The following is a 16,479-nucleotide window of genomic DNA, read 5'->3' on the forward strand; positions in this document are numbered from 1 at the left end:
ACTTCATTCTTGTAAAGCATGATTGGGACAGGGCAAAACAGAGTAGGAAGGCTGAGCCCTTTTAAACGGATACTTTTTTGTAGTGTGTGTGTGTGTGTGTGTGTGTGTGTGTGTGTGCACGCGCGCCCGTGTTAATTCCATTTAAATATGACGAATGAACTTAAACTTGGGCTAATGGGCTGCTGTGCACTGTACCCGCGTAGTGCCTGTGCTCTCAAGTTAACCTCATTGTACAGAGGTGCCCTTGTTCTCTGACTTCATACACAAACCATCATAATTATTTCAGTTTACCTTTTCCTTTTCCTAGGAAATCTTGTTCCAGCCATGAAAAGGGAATGTTTGATGCAGACACCTAATTTGTAACTATTATTGTCGTTAATATTAACATTTTAAACACGGGAATGGCTTTGTTGGAAGTTACCCACCAGGACCCGCAAATCTGTGGCGCACGCCCCAGCTCTCCTTAACCCGCACGGTTGCTGGGGTGCTTCGAACCCCCGGGGCTGACTGGGCTCCGAGGAAGGTCGATGATCCCGGTTTCTCCCAGACCCAAGCCCTGGGTTGGAGGAAAGCGAGGCCAGACAGTCATTGTTCAGTCAGCCCAGAGGAAAAAGTGCCCAGGGTAGCAGCACCTCTTACTTTGCGTGGAAACTTCCCCTAGCTCCAGCTTTCGGGATTTAGGATGGGCGCACACATCGCGACTCTCCCTTTCTGACAGCGGGGCATCTGCGAACACACCCACAGTCACCTTTGCGCGCTCCCCCGGATCCCGCTCAGCACACAGCGCACCCCAGCGGTGGCGTGGCCTCCTTCCAGCCGTGGCCACTTAGCTTCCGGAGAGCTCGCCAGTTGCCTCCGCCGCCGCCTTGGAATCTGGGGACCTGAGACACTGCGAGACCCGGTTTCCACCAGACCCCAGGGAGGACGCGCGGCTGCAGCGCCTGCCCCACCCGCCACACCTGGGAGCGGTGAGGACCGGGAGAGGAGGGGCGCGGCAAGAGGCTGGCCAGGAGCCCGAGCAGCTTCGCCGAAAGCCAGCCGGACTGGAGCAAGGCGGAGGGGGAGGGTCTCGGGGCAGAGTCCTGCTCCTCCGAGGGAGGGACCCCAGCTGGGGTGGAAAACAGCACAAACCAGCTGCAGAGACTCGGGGCGCGGATCATGGAGCGGGCCAGCCCGGGCCCCGGGGGGTCGCAGTTGCAGCGGGACCAGGATTCGGTGGAAGCGTGGCTGGATGATCACTGGGACTTTACCTTCTCTTACTTTGTTAGGAAAGCCACCAGGTAAGAAGAGGACCCCCTGGAAGACTCAGCCGGGTCGCTGAGAGTGACCTGGGGGCTCATCTCTCTCCCCTGTTGAATTTTCCCCTGCCTTCACCGTTAAACAACCTCCGTTCCCAGGCCCTTGGCTTTTTAAGTAGGTCCTTGGTCCTGTTAGGGTATAGAGACCTCGACTTTATGGCAAGTACAGTCGAAAAGCCCAAACATGGGATTCGATCCAACTTGCTCACAAAGTTCAAATACAAAAATGTACATGCGGACCCCCCCCCCCCCCCCCCACAGACATACACCTCGGCTGCCCTGGTATTCCCTGAGAGCAAGATTATTTACATACACCCGCGCTCATGGGCCTTCCTCCAGCCCTTCTCTAGCCTCCTGGTCCCCCTAAATCTCCTTAGCGAAACCAAAACAGTTTTTGAGCCCCTTCCCTGCAGCTCCGGAAGCACCATTTCCAACTCGGTCCTAGCGGCTCCGCTCCTCCCCCGTCCCCCCTTGCCCCGGCCCTTGGCGGGGCGGGGAAGCCGGGGTAGGGGCGAGACCACGAGGAGCCCAAAGGCTGCAACATGCCGGAATCTTCCCAGAGTAAGTGCTGTCGCCTTTTGCCCCCTTCCAGTCCTTAGTTTGGCCCGCGCGTTTCCTTTCACTCTCTCCTGCTCCCAAGGCGGCGCCGCTGAAACCGCTCCGCAGAGGGGTTCGCGGCGCGCACACAAAGGGCGCGGGGGAGGCGCTGCGCGAGCGGACAGCTGGGGGCTGGCGGGTCCCGCGCGGCCCCAGCCGACCCCAGAGGCCAGCTCTTTCTGGTCCAGAGCCAAGCGCCGGGCGGCCGCTGCGGAGGGCTGGGAGGAGGGCGCCTGTCCTTTGGGAGGCGGCCGCCCGGGGGGCAGTTGGGCGCGCGTGGGAAACGCTCGCCTTGAGTTGGGAAGGCATTGGGGCTGAAGCCGAGGAAGGAGGAGGTGGAGAGGGGAGTGTGTGGCGGGCGGATCCCTCAAAGCCTGAGGAGTTGGTGGGAAGCCGACTCGGGCTGATTCCAGGACGCACCTCTTCGGAGAAGGGTCCCGTGTCCTCCGCCGCCACATCCAGGCAGCGGCCGTCGGGTAGCCGGCGCTGGCCGCCTCGGCCGCTAGGGAGACGCACTCGAGGCGGTGATGGTGGAGCGGCCAGCCGGGGCACGGCGCTGGGGTCCCACCCGCCCGCGCTCCGTCTCCGCTGTGCCGGGCGCTCCCCGCCAGGGGGCGGCGCAGCGCGGGACGAGCGGGCGGCGGCTGGCAGCGGCGCGGTGGCGGGGTCGGTAGGGGAGCGGGCTTGGAGTCACCGCCTCACCTGGGCACGTCGTCGCCCCCCGGCGCCTCTGGAACCCAGGGTCTGCGGAGCCCGCATGGTCTGCACTTTGAACTTCCCATGTTTGATATGTTGCCCTTTGGAGACAAAACCAGGTAGTTCCTTCAGCATCCCCTCCCTTCCCACTTTCCCTGGGGGCGCGGGGCCGGGTGCTGGGGTGGTGGCGCCTGGGTCACAGCAGCGGAGGAATCTTCATTGAAAATGGACTGTCTGACATTTTTGTTTTCCTTTATTCTCTTGCGGTGTATTACTTTGGTATCTTAGAAGGGACTCTTTTTTTAAGGCTGTTTTTCCTAACGAATTTGTATCGATTTCATTACTTTCGGGGTTTTTTTGATAGAGGCTACTGCTTAGGGCAAATCTTACCTCTTCTGTTTAATTACTCCGCCCTCCTTTTAAAGTTGGCTTTCCCATTTTGGCCTTTTTCCTTCAGAATCTTAAATCTGAAGCAAGCGGAGGATAAACCCTGGAAAGAAAGTGGTTTCTTTTCAAAACACACTTTTCTGCGAGTGTAGGGTAAGGCACTAAGGCCATCTAGATCTGGAATTGCTGATTGCTGTGGCCGACAGTTTTCAGCGGTCACCTGCTACTCCGAGGCCATCTGCCCCTCGTTTCCTTTCCCCCTTGCACTCATCCACCTTTCTGCCCTAGTTGAACGGGGAGTGAGCAGGAGAACTGGGCTGATTTTTTTTTAAGTGTGTCAAGGTGTTTTTGGGAGGTGGCATATTATTAATAGTTGAAAGAAAAAAGTGATTTGTCTTATAAATCAACATAAATTGTCCTTTTCTTTTTTTCCCATCTCTCCCTTTAAAGTCAGAAATTTGGGATTGTTTAGTGGTTCTTTTTAAGTAGTCATAGGTAAGAACACCTCACTCCGAGCCTGCCAAAACTTTGAAAAACATTTCACTGGAAAATAAATGGAAAGAATTAAATTTACTTTTCTTTTCACATTACTTCTTCTCCCAAGTAGCAAAAGATTAAAATCCCAATTTCTCAAAATTACACTGCTCTGTGTAAAATTTAGATCATCTGAGACTCTATATGAAGATTTTTTAAGTTAGTTTTTGTATTATAGTTTATATTGACATAGGCTGACCACTTTCTCTGATATGTGTGTGTTGTGTGTATATATTCTTATGTATTTATAAGAGCTTATGTTGAATAGGAGTTGGAAAACGAAAGTATAAAATGTTTAAGAGTAGTACAGGCCCTCAGTTTTAAGAGTTATGAAGTGCTGAAAGTTGTCAGTTTAAAGAATATAATCTAAGAGCTTGTGTGTAGTCAGAGGTTCCCGTTTGGTCTTATATTTGGTGGCATTAACTGGAGATTTAAGATTGTGAGATTAGACAGTAGTTGATTATAAAAATGCCAAACTTCTAAACCCAGTGTGAGTCTTATGGTTGTAGTAAAAATTTATTTGCAGACATTTTAACTTTACAGCTAAGATTTTTTTTTTTAACTAGAAGCTCACATTACTTCGCTTTTTTCCTTTTGTTACATTTTGTAAGTGTAATGTGAATACTGTCAGTGATTCAGAAAACCCATGAAACAGTTCTGTAGAAACATTTAACATGTTTTAAAATTTAAAAGAAATTTGGATACACTTAGATTGGCCATCTGTGAGTGTAGACAGGCATGTGAATGGAACTGTTTCTACATTATTTGATTTGATTGTTGTCATTTGACATTCATGCATGCCTCTTTATCCTATCTCCAGACTGAATGATCTGTACTCAATAGTAGTCATCGAACAGAATGAAGGTTCTGGCATTCCTAAATTCTCATTTAAATACCCATGGGTTTGGTTGACCTCGAAAGCAATTCTGCCGCTGTATTAGATTGTTTCCTGTATCTTCAAATACAAAGCTAAGCACCCAGTTAAAAGCTAAAAGCTTGGAGCACAGATGCTTTTTAGTAATCACAGACTGTTGATGTGAATTTGAGAGTGTTGGTTGAACAATCCATAACATAATCTTTTGGCATAAAAAAATAATTTGAGACTAGTAAAAGTACAACATATGGAAAATTTCCACCCTCACTATTCTAGACAACTTCCTCAGTCCTACCCGCCTGAGATACTGTGTTAATCAAGGGCTCTAATCTTCATGTATTTGCAAATGAAGTCTTCTGGGTGCTAATGCCACTTAAACAGCTGTTGTTATTCTTGACAGCATATTAAAATAATGTTACCTTTCATTAGTTACTAATCATCTCTGCCATTGTGGGTGATGTTATAGTTTATTTATCATGGTAGGGGTAACATGATTGACTTTACTGCTTTGTTTTGTACTAGGCTAAAGCTTGAGAATATTTGGCATATAATGAAAATAGGAGTTACTAAGTGAGGACAAGTTTTTATGATCGCCTGGATCAAAGTCCAGAAACAGAAGTTTTACACTCCCAAGTAGCTTTCTGCGATAGACCTTTTATTTGACACTGCAAAGCTGTGCTGAATTACTTGACATTTTTTTCTTCATAATTTTTTCTCATCTCTAAAAGCTTACCATTTTTATTTGCAAGATATTTATTTTAAAATCAGATGATGGATATAAAATAAATATTGCTACCTACTTTTAAAAATTATTGTGTCTGTAATTATATAGGAATATAATTTTCAATTTTCAGACAACTGATTTGTTAAGCGTATTTGATTAAGCTGTCGCTAGTGTTGAATATAATAAAACCCTGTGATTGTTGACTCAGTCTGACTTTAATATTATTTATAATATTTTTATGATGGTAAATCTGATGCAATAATGGCCTTTTCTTTTTGTATTGTTTATAACCAGGGTTCATATAGCCAGCTCTAAACTGCTTTTTAGTGCCCTAAGAGTACTCATATGTATGGAATTCCTTTCTCCTAGAAGAAGCTGTAGGAGCCCCTGAAATGATGTTTCTCATGGCCCCTTCTATCTCTAGTGTTCTCAAGGTTTCAAAATCAGACCCATTTTAGAGCCTGCAGTACAAGGTCATGGTTCCTAAGAATGTGGTAGAATTAATGCAGTCGCAACTAGTCACAGATGGTATCTCAAAATAAATCTATCTGCTTAGCTAACAAAATCTGAAATAGGCATATAGTACAATTCAGTAGCTTTTTTTCAGATCTGTATTTTCCTAGGATCATGTTTTCAACATCTCAAGACGTGCAATATTTAACATTTTGAATATGTTGTGCAACAAAATTTTCTTTTTAAGTAATTCCACCTAAGTATTTAAACATTTAAAATATCTGAAACTGGCTTTCAAGTTGTACAGGTAAAGTTTCATCCTTATCTGATTACAGGGAATGTGTCTTAGTAATATGCTTCCTTTCCTTTAAATTTGAAAACGGGCGCCTGGGTGGCGCAGTCGGTTAAGCGTCCGACTTCAGCCAGGTCACGATCTCGCGGTCCGTGAGTTCGAGCCCCGCATCAGGCTCTGGGCTGATGGCTCAGAGCCTGGAGCCTGTTTCCGATTCTGTGTCTCCCTCTCTCTCTGCTCCTCCTCCGTTCATGCTCTGTCTCTCTCTGTCCCAAAAATAAATAAACGTTGAAAAAAAAAATTAAAAAAAAAAAAAAAAAGGGGCGCCTGGGTGGCGCAGTCGGTTAAGCCTCCGACTTCAGCCAGGTCAGATCTCGCGGTCCGTGAGTTCGAGCCCCGCGTCGGGCTCTGGGCTGATGGCTCAGAGCCTGGAGCCTGTTTCCGATTCTGTGTCTCCCTCTCTCTCTGCCCCTCCCCCATTCATGCTCTGTCTCTCTCTGTCCCAAAAAAATAAATAAACGTTGAAAAAAAAAAATTTAAAAAAAATAATAAATTTGAAAACACAAATTAACTTAGAACTTTGAACTTCCCAGTGCATTTTAATAATGCTCAGGAAAGATTTATTCCGTCGTTGAAAAGGTTACGCAGAACTGGTTGATGTTTATTAGTTTATTCCCAAAACATTTTTCACATTAATAATTTATTAAACCTATAACCGTTAGGTTCAGTTAGATTTGCTCTTTGTTCTCAGAGTTGATTGTAGGATAAAAACCTCTTCCTAGGATGAAAGCCTTTGGTAAAGACTTAAGGGCAATTGAATAAATCACTGAGTTGATTGATAGTGGAGGGTTGAAAAATGACTAATTTCTGAATTTAGGATGCAGACTAGCTACTGACTTTGCAGGACTTCCTATGAAATTCGTTTAGCTGGACAGATGTAGATTCCATTGACCAGTGTTTACGGCTGATTGATGTGGTCTTGGAAATATCTGTTATATCAGGTTCTCAGCAAAAAGTGCCTGGGAGCTATATACCTAGGCATAAAAATTGAAGAAAGTCTTTCCACATGAGTCATTCATCTGATATTTAGCTCTGTAATCTTATTTACTGACTTGGTATTCTCATTTTGTTTGGAATTATATATGTTTTTTCATGATGTAAATGTTGTATTCATTTTCTCTAACTGGTGGGAATTTATACTTATGGCCAACCAAATGTTTCAGGCAGGTAAAGTTAACTGAGTGTTAGGTTTTTAAGAATCATTTTGATAAGTATTCTAAAAAGCTTTTTGAGACACTTGGGACACTCAGCTGGTTAAGCATCCAATTCTTGATTTTGACTCAGGTCATGATCTCACAATTTGTGAGATCTAGCCCCATATCAGGCTCTGCACTGACAGTGTGGAGCCTGCCTGGGATTCTCTGTCTCTCCCTCTCTGTCTGCCCCCGTTCCCCTCTCTCTCAAAAATAAATAAATAAAAACATTAAAAAGATAAAATAATTAAAAAGCTTTTAAAGATATTTATTTATTTCTCTGGTTTATAGTTTGTACTAAGCATGCTTTTTAAAGTGTTATGTGCCATTGTTAGCTTCTGTATCCTTCAAGACTTTCCCCTTGATTCTGAATTCTAAAATCAGCAAATTATCTTCTGTGAATAATTTTATTAAATCTAAACTTGGGAGAAAAAAAGATCTCCATCGAATATATCCTTAGTGATAATTATAAAAAAAATAGCAATCATTATTTCTACTCTCTGTTGAATACCTATGCTGAGGTTGAAAGAAGAGAAAAAAATCCTGACCCTTTAAGCTGATGAAATAATTAAAACACACACACATACACACATGCAGGATTTTTGAACTTTAGATTTAGAAAAGATCTTTAATCCAGTGTTTCTCAAACTTAAGTAATGTTCTCCTGATAAGAAAGACATTCTTATTGATCTGTGGTATGTTAGTTAGAAAACTTTTGGTCATAAGTAACCCTACTTGAATTTATACAAAATTGTCTTACATAATTAAGTGCCTGGAAATAGATTTGTCTGTGAAATTCATCTGATCAAATATTGTCGGGATTTTGTTTGTATGTAAATCTATTTAATCTGTTTGTCCTTCCTTCAGCCCATCCATCCAACCATCTATCCATCCCATCCTTCCATCCATTTTTTGGCCCTGTGCTGTGTTGGCTTTATTCTGTATGCTTTCTTCATGTGCTGGAAGCGTTTTCATGGCAACTTTCTGTGGGTCTTAAAATCCTGATGTTAGAGAACTACCGAGTCATCTGTGTCAGTCCTCTCAAACTTTCTCTGGCCTTGCTTGAGTCATGTGCCTGCTCTGGTCCAGTCAGGTATCCAGAAGAATAGGGTCGTCCGACTACTTTCTTGGGGCAGGTTACCCATAATGTGATATGCCATTGAAGGAGAGGGAATTCCTAAAAGAAAGTGATATAGGCATAGCCAGAAATTCTAGGTATCTACCATACCTAGTGTTGGACTTCCTTGTATTTAATGTTGGTTAAATATGGGATTCCTAAGAGTAGGTATAATTTAATCATAATTTCAGCATTTTTCCAATTGTAATACCAAAATAAATTTATAAGCTAACTATGAATAAGAATGGTAAAACTCCAGCCAGATGCAGATTGACAGTATTTATTACATCACCCTTGCAGACTGCATATGGCCCTGACTGCTCAATAAAGAGTTTGGTGAGGTCAGTTCACCTTTGCTACAGTTGCCCTAATGATGATTCACTTCTCCCACTGGGTCCGAACAGTCATGAAGCTTTTATTGCTATAGCATAGCTTTTGTGTTTTTTTTTTTTTTTTTTTTGGCTTGGTTTGAAAGCACACTTGCGGATTAAATTTGTCTGTTTTTTATTTTTTTCTTTATCCTAGAACCATTGAGCTGTTTGTATGGTTGTAAACACAGATATAAATCTGAGTGTTAAAATTGTACGCTAGTACTTGGTTTGAAGGTGGTCATCCCAGTATTTTAAAGTGTACTTCTTTCACCTTTTTTAGGGGTTTTAATTGTCATCAGTGTGAAAACACAAAATTAGAACACTTTCATAGAAAAATTACAGATCTTTAAAACGTACTTGTTTTGGATTCTCAGGCCTTCTCATACCTCAGATTGAAAAATGGCAATCTAGTGCAGTCTTTCCCATATGCAAAACAAATCAATTTACATATTTACAGCATAGATGTCAGTTATGATGTGTTCTTTCAGATGTAAGTAGGTTTTCCTTTAAGGAACGTTTTTCATACACGTGATTGCAAATGCATGGAAAATTACAAAACCTGTTTCTTTTAACTCTCCATCAAAAGTGAATGTGAAACCATATGAAGCGATTCTGCATTTTATTTATATTTGGTCCCAGTCAACTTCTCAGATGTTTTCATAGCTGGAGAAAACTTGGAAATACTAAGTAACTTCAGGCAGAGCGTTCATTTCCTTTTCATACCAGATCCAAGAGAACTGATCACGGTAACATCACAGTAGACATTATGTGAGGATGTCACTTGGAGGTGCTCCAAATCTCCCCAGTTTCATTTAACAGCCTATTATTATGGTATATTCATCTTTTCTTCATCCGAGCCAGTGCTTCTCAAAAGGGATGCTATTGTTATTCAGTGGTGACCTTTTTTTGTTGTTGCGAGAGACTGTTCAACAAATTGCAGGTTATTTAACATCCCTGGACCCCAGAAACTAAATGCCAGGAGCACTCCCATCATTGTGACCCACAGTTCCAAATGCCCCCAAGGATTGGTGCTGTTACTTGGTTAGGAGCCACTGTTCTGAATTGTTTACTATTGATTTTTACTGATGTTGGTTAAGGGCCCTAGGTAGGAGCAGTCTAAGCTTCAACCCTAGAACTTTTTCTTTCAAACAGTATGAACTTAGGTGCTTTATTTGCCTTTTCTGTAAAATGGAAGCAGCATTTACTTCATAGAAATTTAAAGGAAATAATGCATATTTCCTTCCCTTTTGGAGAGTGAATTTCAGTAGTTTACCTTGAGAATCATATAATCACAAACTTTGATAGTCATTTCTTTATTCTGGTAAGTGGGAATTAGAACAATAAAACAGCGATTTTTATAGACTTTAAGAGTCCTTGGGGTGCCTGGGTGCCTCAGATGGTTGAGTGTCCGAGTCCGACTTCAGCTCAGGTCATGATCTCACAGCTTGAGTTTGAGCCCTATATCGGGCTCTGTGCTGACAGCTCAGAGCCTGGAGCCTGCTTTGGATTCTGTGTCCCTCTCTCGCTCTGCTCTTCCCCTGCCCATGCTCTGTCTCTCTCGCTGAAGAATAAATAAAATCTTAAAAAAAGTCCTTATATTTTACATGAATATTAATGATTTGAACAGAGCCATTTGTGGATTGTTGTGCTACTGGAAAGGTAATTGGACCGGGAGTCCAGACCTCCCGGGGTGGGTTGTCCCCAGCTTTGGGACTGGCTCAGGTTAATAACCCTGGGTTTTAAAGTGGGAGTGGAGGTGGGGTGGGGAGGAATCAAGGCAGAAAAATTCATTAATGAGCTGAAAAAGCTCTTTCAACCCTAAGCATTCTTTATTTTCACAAGGAGAGCAGATTATCAGATTCTCAGATTGAATAGTTTCCTTCTTTAAGTACTTTCCAGAAATGAGTAGTGGATCCAGGTCAAATTATGCAAACAGTGTAACTAAAACTGTATAAAATCAGGATCAAAGAGCAGGAAAAATATCTAACATTATACTTTATGTGAGTTACTTTTGTGTTTTTCCTACGGATAATTTTAGCAGATTTCCATATAAGTTATCAACCATCGCTTTCCAGACAGGAAATTAGTACACTCTTTGTAATTCTGGTTTTAAAGTGATTAATTCACATGACCTACGAAATAAAAAAAGCACTGGAGAGAAAGAAAAAGGGATGATGTTTTAATAGTAAACTTAAAAGCATGGGAATGCATTGTTTTTTCTGGATCATTCGGGGCCTGCAGTTTTTTACCCTGTTTTGTTTTGAGGCACCCTGCAAATCTCCCCAAATGCTACACTGCTCAAGGACTTGCTGCGTAGCTGTGCTTGAGGCCCAGGCTTCAGCCTTCCAGACTTTCCTCAAGCGAGCCCCTTGGGTAGGAGCTAAAACAGACCAACTTTAGTCCCCAAATCTCTAGCAGAGTGTTAAAGCATTTTTTTGGTCTAGTATTAAAACCCTTCTCCAGTTTAGAATTATGGTTACTATGAAATATTGCTATAATTTTCATTATAGGTAATTAGTTATGTTTTCTCACATGTGTTGTCAGTTTTATTTTATCTTTCAATTTTTTCAAAAAGAATCGTCCCCAAATCTCTAACTTATTTTTGCAAAAAAAAATTTTTTTAAGTAGTAATGGAGAAACAAACTATGTTCTTGCAATTATTTTTCTCAACTGTTAAGTTCTTTATTTTTATATGTTATTAAAAAAATTACATCATATGTAAGTGTAGTTATTTGTCTAGGAAGTCTTATGTTTTTTCAGTTATAATTTGAGAAAATACTAACATTAAAGCAACTTAATTTTTTTTCATGTGTTTCTGTAGAGATATTAGTGTTTTAAAACTAGGAGCTTCAGAAGAAGCAATGGCTAACATCTAGTTACTCTGTACAAGCCCACTGAATAAATTGTTTTTCCAAAAAAAAAAAAAAAAAAACTTTTGAAGATGTACTCCATTATTTAATAATGTTTGATTAACTTAAAAATAATAATTATTGTGTATTAAACACTGTATTAAACATAACATTTGTATGTCCCAGACTCTATGCTGTCACTTTATATGCATTATTTCCTTTAATTTTCTTAACAACCTGAGAAAGGTTATGTCATTATCTTCATTCATTTTATTGAGGGAGTGAATAATATACCTAAGGTTTCACCCTTAGAAAGAAATAGCTGTGGGTTTGAAGCTCAAGTCTGTCCCACTTAGGGCCCTTCCCCACCAGGCTTTACTGAAGTTTAGTGTCAGTGTTAAAGGAAGCAAGGCAAAGGCTCATAGATTTAATATCATGTGGAATCTAACTCAGGAAGAGGTTAAAGTTTCTCCTAGGGCCCCTTAATGTGCATACGCATTACTAAATGATTTGCTTAGAGACTTTGCCCAAGTGGGTTTAGTTTCCATCTATAATTTTAGAGTATTAAAAAGTGGGAACTCTCCAATGACATTTTAAAATAGAGTGGCTGAATATTTAGGTACTAGGCCATCACAATTATATTTTTAGTATTAGAACACAAATACCCTAAATACAATATATTTTCAAATAATTTTCATCCTTTGGTACATTTTTTTAGGCAAGAGTACAAAATGCATTGAACTAGTTGCTCTACAATTAGGTTTCATCTAATTGTATTTTTAACTCATGAGAATTACTGTGTTTATATCACAATTTTACTTTGCCTCGTAAATTTTCCTTTTTTTTCCCCTTAGGTTTCTAGATGCCAAGAAATATTCTATAAAACCCAGACAGAATATTTTAATCATTTTTTATTTTAATCATTTTCCCTTTCAAGACATCTGGAATATTAAATGTGCACTTTAAAGCATTTCTGTCTTTTTCAAGATTCATTTTGTAAGATGAGTGAGCACTTCAACTTTGGTGGAAAGTAAATATATTGCTGCATGGAGCCCTTATGGACATAGGCATCTGTGTGTGTGTGTGTGTGTGTGTGTGTGTGTGTGTGTGTGTGTGTCTTTTGCTAACCATATTTGAAATCTCTACAAGAGTTTACATCTGTCTGTCCTGTGAGTAGGTTTTGCATTTCCTATTTAATACTTTTAGATAGAAGGTATTTGGAAGAAGCTGTGGCATGTCTAGATGAGTGGAAAATTTCTAGAACATAAGCTATAAATTGTAGTTTTCTTTTCTGTCATAGGTCTATAATAATCTTGTGTGAAAATGAGAAATTGAAAAAGGAGGAAAGTTTTGATTCCTAACAGAGTATATGCCTTAAGTTACCTTTCATTTTTTCAATGAGGATTGCTAATCAACTTGTAATATTTTTATAAAGAAGATGAGGTGTGCCTAATATATAAACTTAAACCTATTTAAATATCTATAAAAAAGGTATTACTAGATTTGAAACATTAAGTTAAATCATTAACTTAGTTGAGTCTATCATTTTAAGAAGTATACTTTTATCTACTTAAAAAAATAGAAGTACACAGGGTTCTGCCATGTGTATAATTTTGAGGAAATAAACTCTGTTACAACTATCATAAAAAAATGACCATTCATCTTCTATGCTTCCCCCCCCACCCTGAATTTTTTTATCTTTTTTTTTTATCATTCACAAATTAATTTGGTCATCCCTCTGTGTATTACTAAAAATGCAAAATGTTCAACACTGGAAATATGCAGCTCAGCCTTTTCCTGCTGCAGCTGCTGGAACCTGGCTTCCTGGCCTTTTGAGTGCATGAACTTATTTAATTTTGTAGGGTGCTCCACCTACTTTGTAACACCATTTTGAAGGGTGTGGTGCTGGCAGTATTGTAAAGAACCCCAGTGAAATCAGAATGCATTAAACAATATTCTTCATGACACTGATTTTTTATATCAAATTGCCATTGCATGAGCAGTTTGGGCTGTAAGAGTCTTCCCTAAAGTAGGATATGGAGACCGTAAACTTCTGATTGAATTCATTATTTAAAAAGGTTTGAAATTTAAAATTCAGGGCACATGTATGACAACTCTTGGCAAGTTTTTGGCAGCTGCCATTTGGCTTTATTTCCTATTATCTAATTAATATCAGTCATTTGGGCTCTTTACGTGCACAGTGGGGGAAAGGGTCCCTCTGTGCGCCTCAGCAGCATCTATGATGTATACAAGTTTGAAACCACAGATGGTGTTCACATTGTGTTACCTGAGAGGAATAGCTCCCAGTGTTGATTTTGGTACCCTCCAGGATCTACTTATTTTAAGACATATTGTAAAAATTAAAAACAAACACAAAACTAAATTTAATCTACCCATTTAAAAATGGTATATAATACAATTCATTTATGAAGTAAGAAATTTTTTGTGTCAAAATAAGGAAGGATATAAGTGACTGGAGGATAACAGATTTTGGTAAGGAGAGAGGGGATGATTTGGATGGGATGTTAAACATCAGGATCTTATCATCAACTATAAATTCTTGGCACCAATTTTCACTGCACTTCCCTGGGCTATGGCTTTACTTCAAGTTTCTGGGCCCTGTTAGCTTTCATTAACAGCCTTGTAAAGTGAAATCAACCAAAAGACTCTAAGAGGGCTGTCCTGCTTTTAAGTGCTCCCAGGTTTGCCAGGCAGTTGGCAAGGACATGCTTATCCATGACAGCAAAGTCTCTAAGTTATTAGTGCTTGTAGCACGGGGTAAAAATACCTGTGGAACTTGTGTCTCTTTCCTTTTTGCTCAGATGGTTAGGATGCAACTTGCATAGAATTATGATGTAACTCTTATTCTTGGGGAAGAGGAGGAACTTCATGGGATTCTATAAAGAATGGAATTCTGCAGTATCTGCTTTGGCCAAGGACTTGAGGACTTCAAGCAGTCGTCAGGATGCCAGTAGCCAGCCTGTTTCCAGACCCCATTTAGCCCACTTACTTAGCCTGTGGTGTTGTACACCAGAAACACCTTTCTCTCCCCATCCTTTTTCTGATTCTCTTGGGGGAACTTTATGAAGAAATGAACAGCTACTGCTCCTTAGCCCAAACCCTGTGTCTCCATTGGAATGAGTATGAAGGGTTCAGGAGATAGCAAAATCTTAAATATATGGAAGAGATTTTGGAATGCTCCTACAAGCATTTTCTAATTTGACTTATGTATCAGCCTTGTGTGGTGAGTGAAGGAGTCATGAGGTCGTTCTCCTGTTTAAAAGAAGAGGAAGCTGAGGGGCAAAAAGACATTAAGTGAGTTGACTGACCTAATGATAACCTGTTGACCTGTTGATAAAGTCAGACTTTGTAGGGGGTCTTAGTGGCTTGTTAATACAGCTGCCCATGTTTACACCTGAAAAACTTGAACTCCAGAGAAGTTTTGACTGGTTTGGCATCATATCTGTGTAGTCTTATAGCTGGAACTAGCATTACCTTCTGATTGCTTGTTTGCTATTCTTGACTTCATACCTTGCTGAAGACAGCACCTTGCACTTCACATAAAGTAATCAGAACAGGTGGTGTTTCCCCTGGTTTATAGAAGATAAAATTGAAACTCAGAGGAAGAAAATTGTTTGTCACTGGTCATAAAACTCATTAGTAACAAGTGCTTAGGTTAGAACTCAAGTCTCCTAAAAACATAGCCCCTTTATGCTTCATAGTCCCAAGAATTTTTAGCAACTAGTCAGTCTCTGTTTTATGAGTCAATTATAATTTGTTTTTTCTCTATGAAAAATACATGGTGTGGTTTTGAAAGTAAACTGAAGGAACTTAGTTTAAAGAGGAATTTTATACTACTAATTATTTATCTCTAAGCTTTCAAAAGGTTCAGTTATTATACGCAAGATCACAGTGCGGTCGTCCTCTGTGTTCTTTTGATGATAAAATTAGTGTTAGTAATTTGATAGTCTGGAGCTCATCAGTATGCTGTATAGAACCCACCTTTTCTTTGTTGTCTATCTGCCAACAATTTCAGTTGGGGAAAAAGAATATAGAGGACTGGCGTGACCACATAAACTACAGGATACTCAATTAAATTTGAATTTCAGATACTACTTACACTAAAAAATTATTCATTGTTTATCTGAAACTCAATTTTAACTGGGTGTTCTGTATTTTTACTTGCTAAATCTAGCAACCGTAAGAATGACTCTTCCCTTGAACACATTCATTATACGGTTTTTCAGTGCACTGTTTTAGATTTATAAAACATGACCTGGTTTCAGAGAAACAGACATGGGATTCAGGCAGATATTTTTCAGGACACTATCCTTAAGAATCTTTATTCTCTGAGTCATTTGAGACAGTTTTTGCCTCAGTGGCTTAATATGCCATCCTTTTATGATCTGAGTATAAAAAATTAAGTTAAAGAATGTGTTATCGTAAGTGATTTTTTTTAAGTTTATTTGTTTTGAGAGAGAGAGTGTGCATGTGTGCACAAGCCAGGGAAGGACAGAGAAAGAGGGAGAGAGAGAATTCTAAACAGGTTCCACACTGTAAGCACAGAGCCTGATTAGGGATGCAAACTCACGAACCATGAGATCATGACCTGAGTCAAAATCGAGAGTTGGAAACCTAACCGACTGAGCCACCCAGGCACTCCAGTCTTATTCCCTCTGTGCCTGTATGTGTGAATTTGAGTTTGACTTTCAAATGCAGCTAGAAGTTAGGGAGTGTTTCCTTCATGATAAGCATTGATGTTCTGGGAACTTTTTTCTTCTTACTGGCCATAAGACTTGGAAAAGGAGACCTGGATTTGACTCTAGATTTTGCCACCAAATAGAATGTCTTTGGTTCAGCCATTTAATTTAGCTTCATAATTTAGAAAGTAGGATTGTTAATGCCTGTCTCACCAGGTTTAAATTGTTGCCCTTTTCTTTTCATTATGTTTCATATAAATACTTTCAAAATCTTACAAAATCAAAGAAGAGACATGAACACAGAGATCCTATCATAGGGCACAGAAGTGATTTG

At 40.4% G+C, this 16,479-nt stretch overlaps 1 protein-coding gene across 5 annotated transcripts in view; it reads left to right on the forward strand.

Annotated features, from left to right (window-relative positions):
* The first annotated feature begins 802 nt into the window (after nt 1-802).
* The window catches only part of PDE5A (phosphodiesterase 5A), a 141,580-nt gene continuing 125,903 nt past the window's right edge, over nt 803-16,479 (forward strand). Inside the window, exon 1 of one of the 5 annotated variants that reach the window (XM_086704315.1) lies at nt 803-1,280. In XM_086704315.1, coding sequence (XP_086560441.1) covers nt 1,159-1,280 — 122 coding nt within the window. In that variant the 5' untranslated portion in view covers nt 803-1,158. Of the gene's footprint in view, nt 1,281-1,724; nt 1,860-2,576; nt 2,711-16,479 lie in introns of those variants that run through there. The other 4 variants (XM_025922013.2, XM_086704314.1, XM_086704313.1 and 1 more) reach the window with 4 other exon arrangements.

The sequence above is a fragment of the Puma concolor genome, chromosome B1, assembly GCF_028749965.1.
Source record: "Puma concolor isolate L17-30 chromosome B1, mPumCon1.1.hap2, whole genome shotgun sequence".
In the NCBI taxonomy this organism is placed as follows: domain Eukaryota; kingdom Metazoa; phylum Chordata; class Mammalia; order Carnivora; family Felidae; genus Puma; species Puma concolor.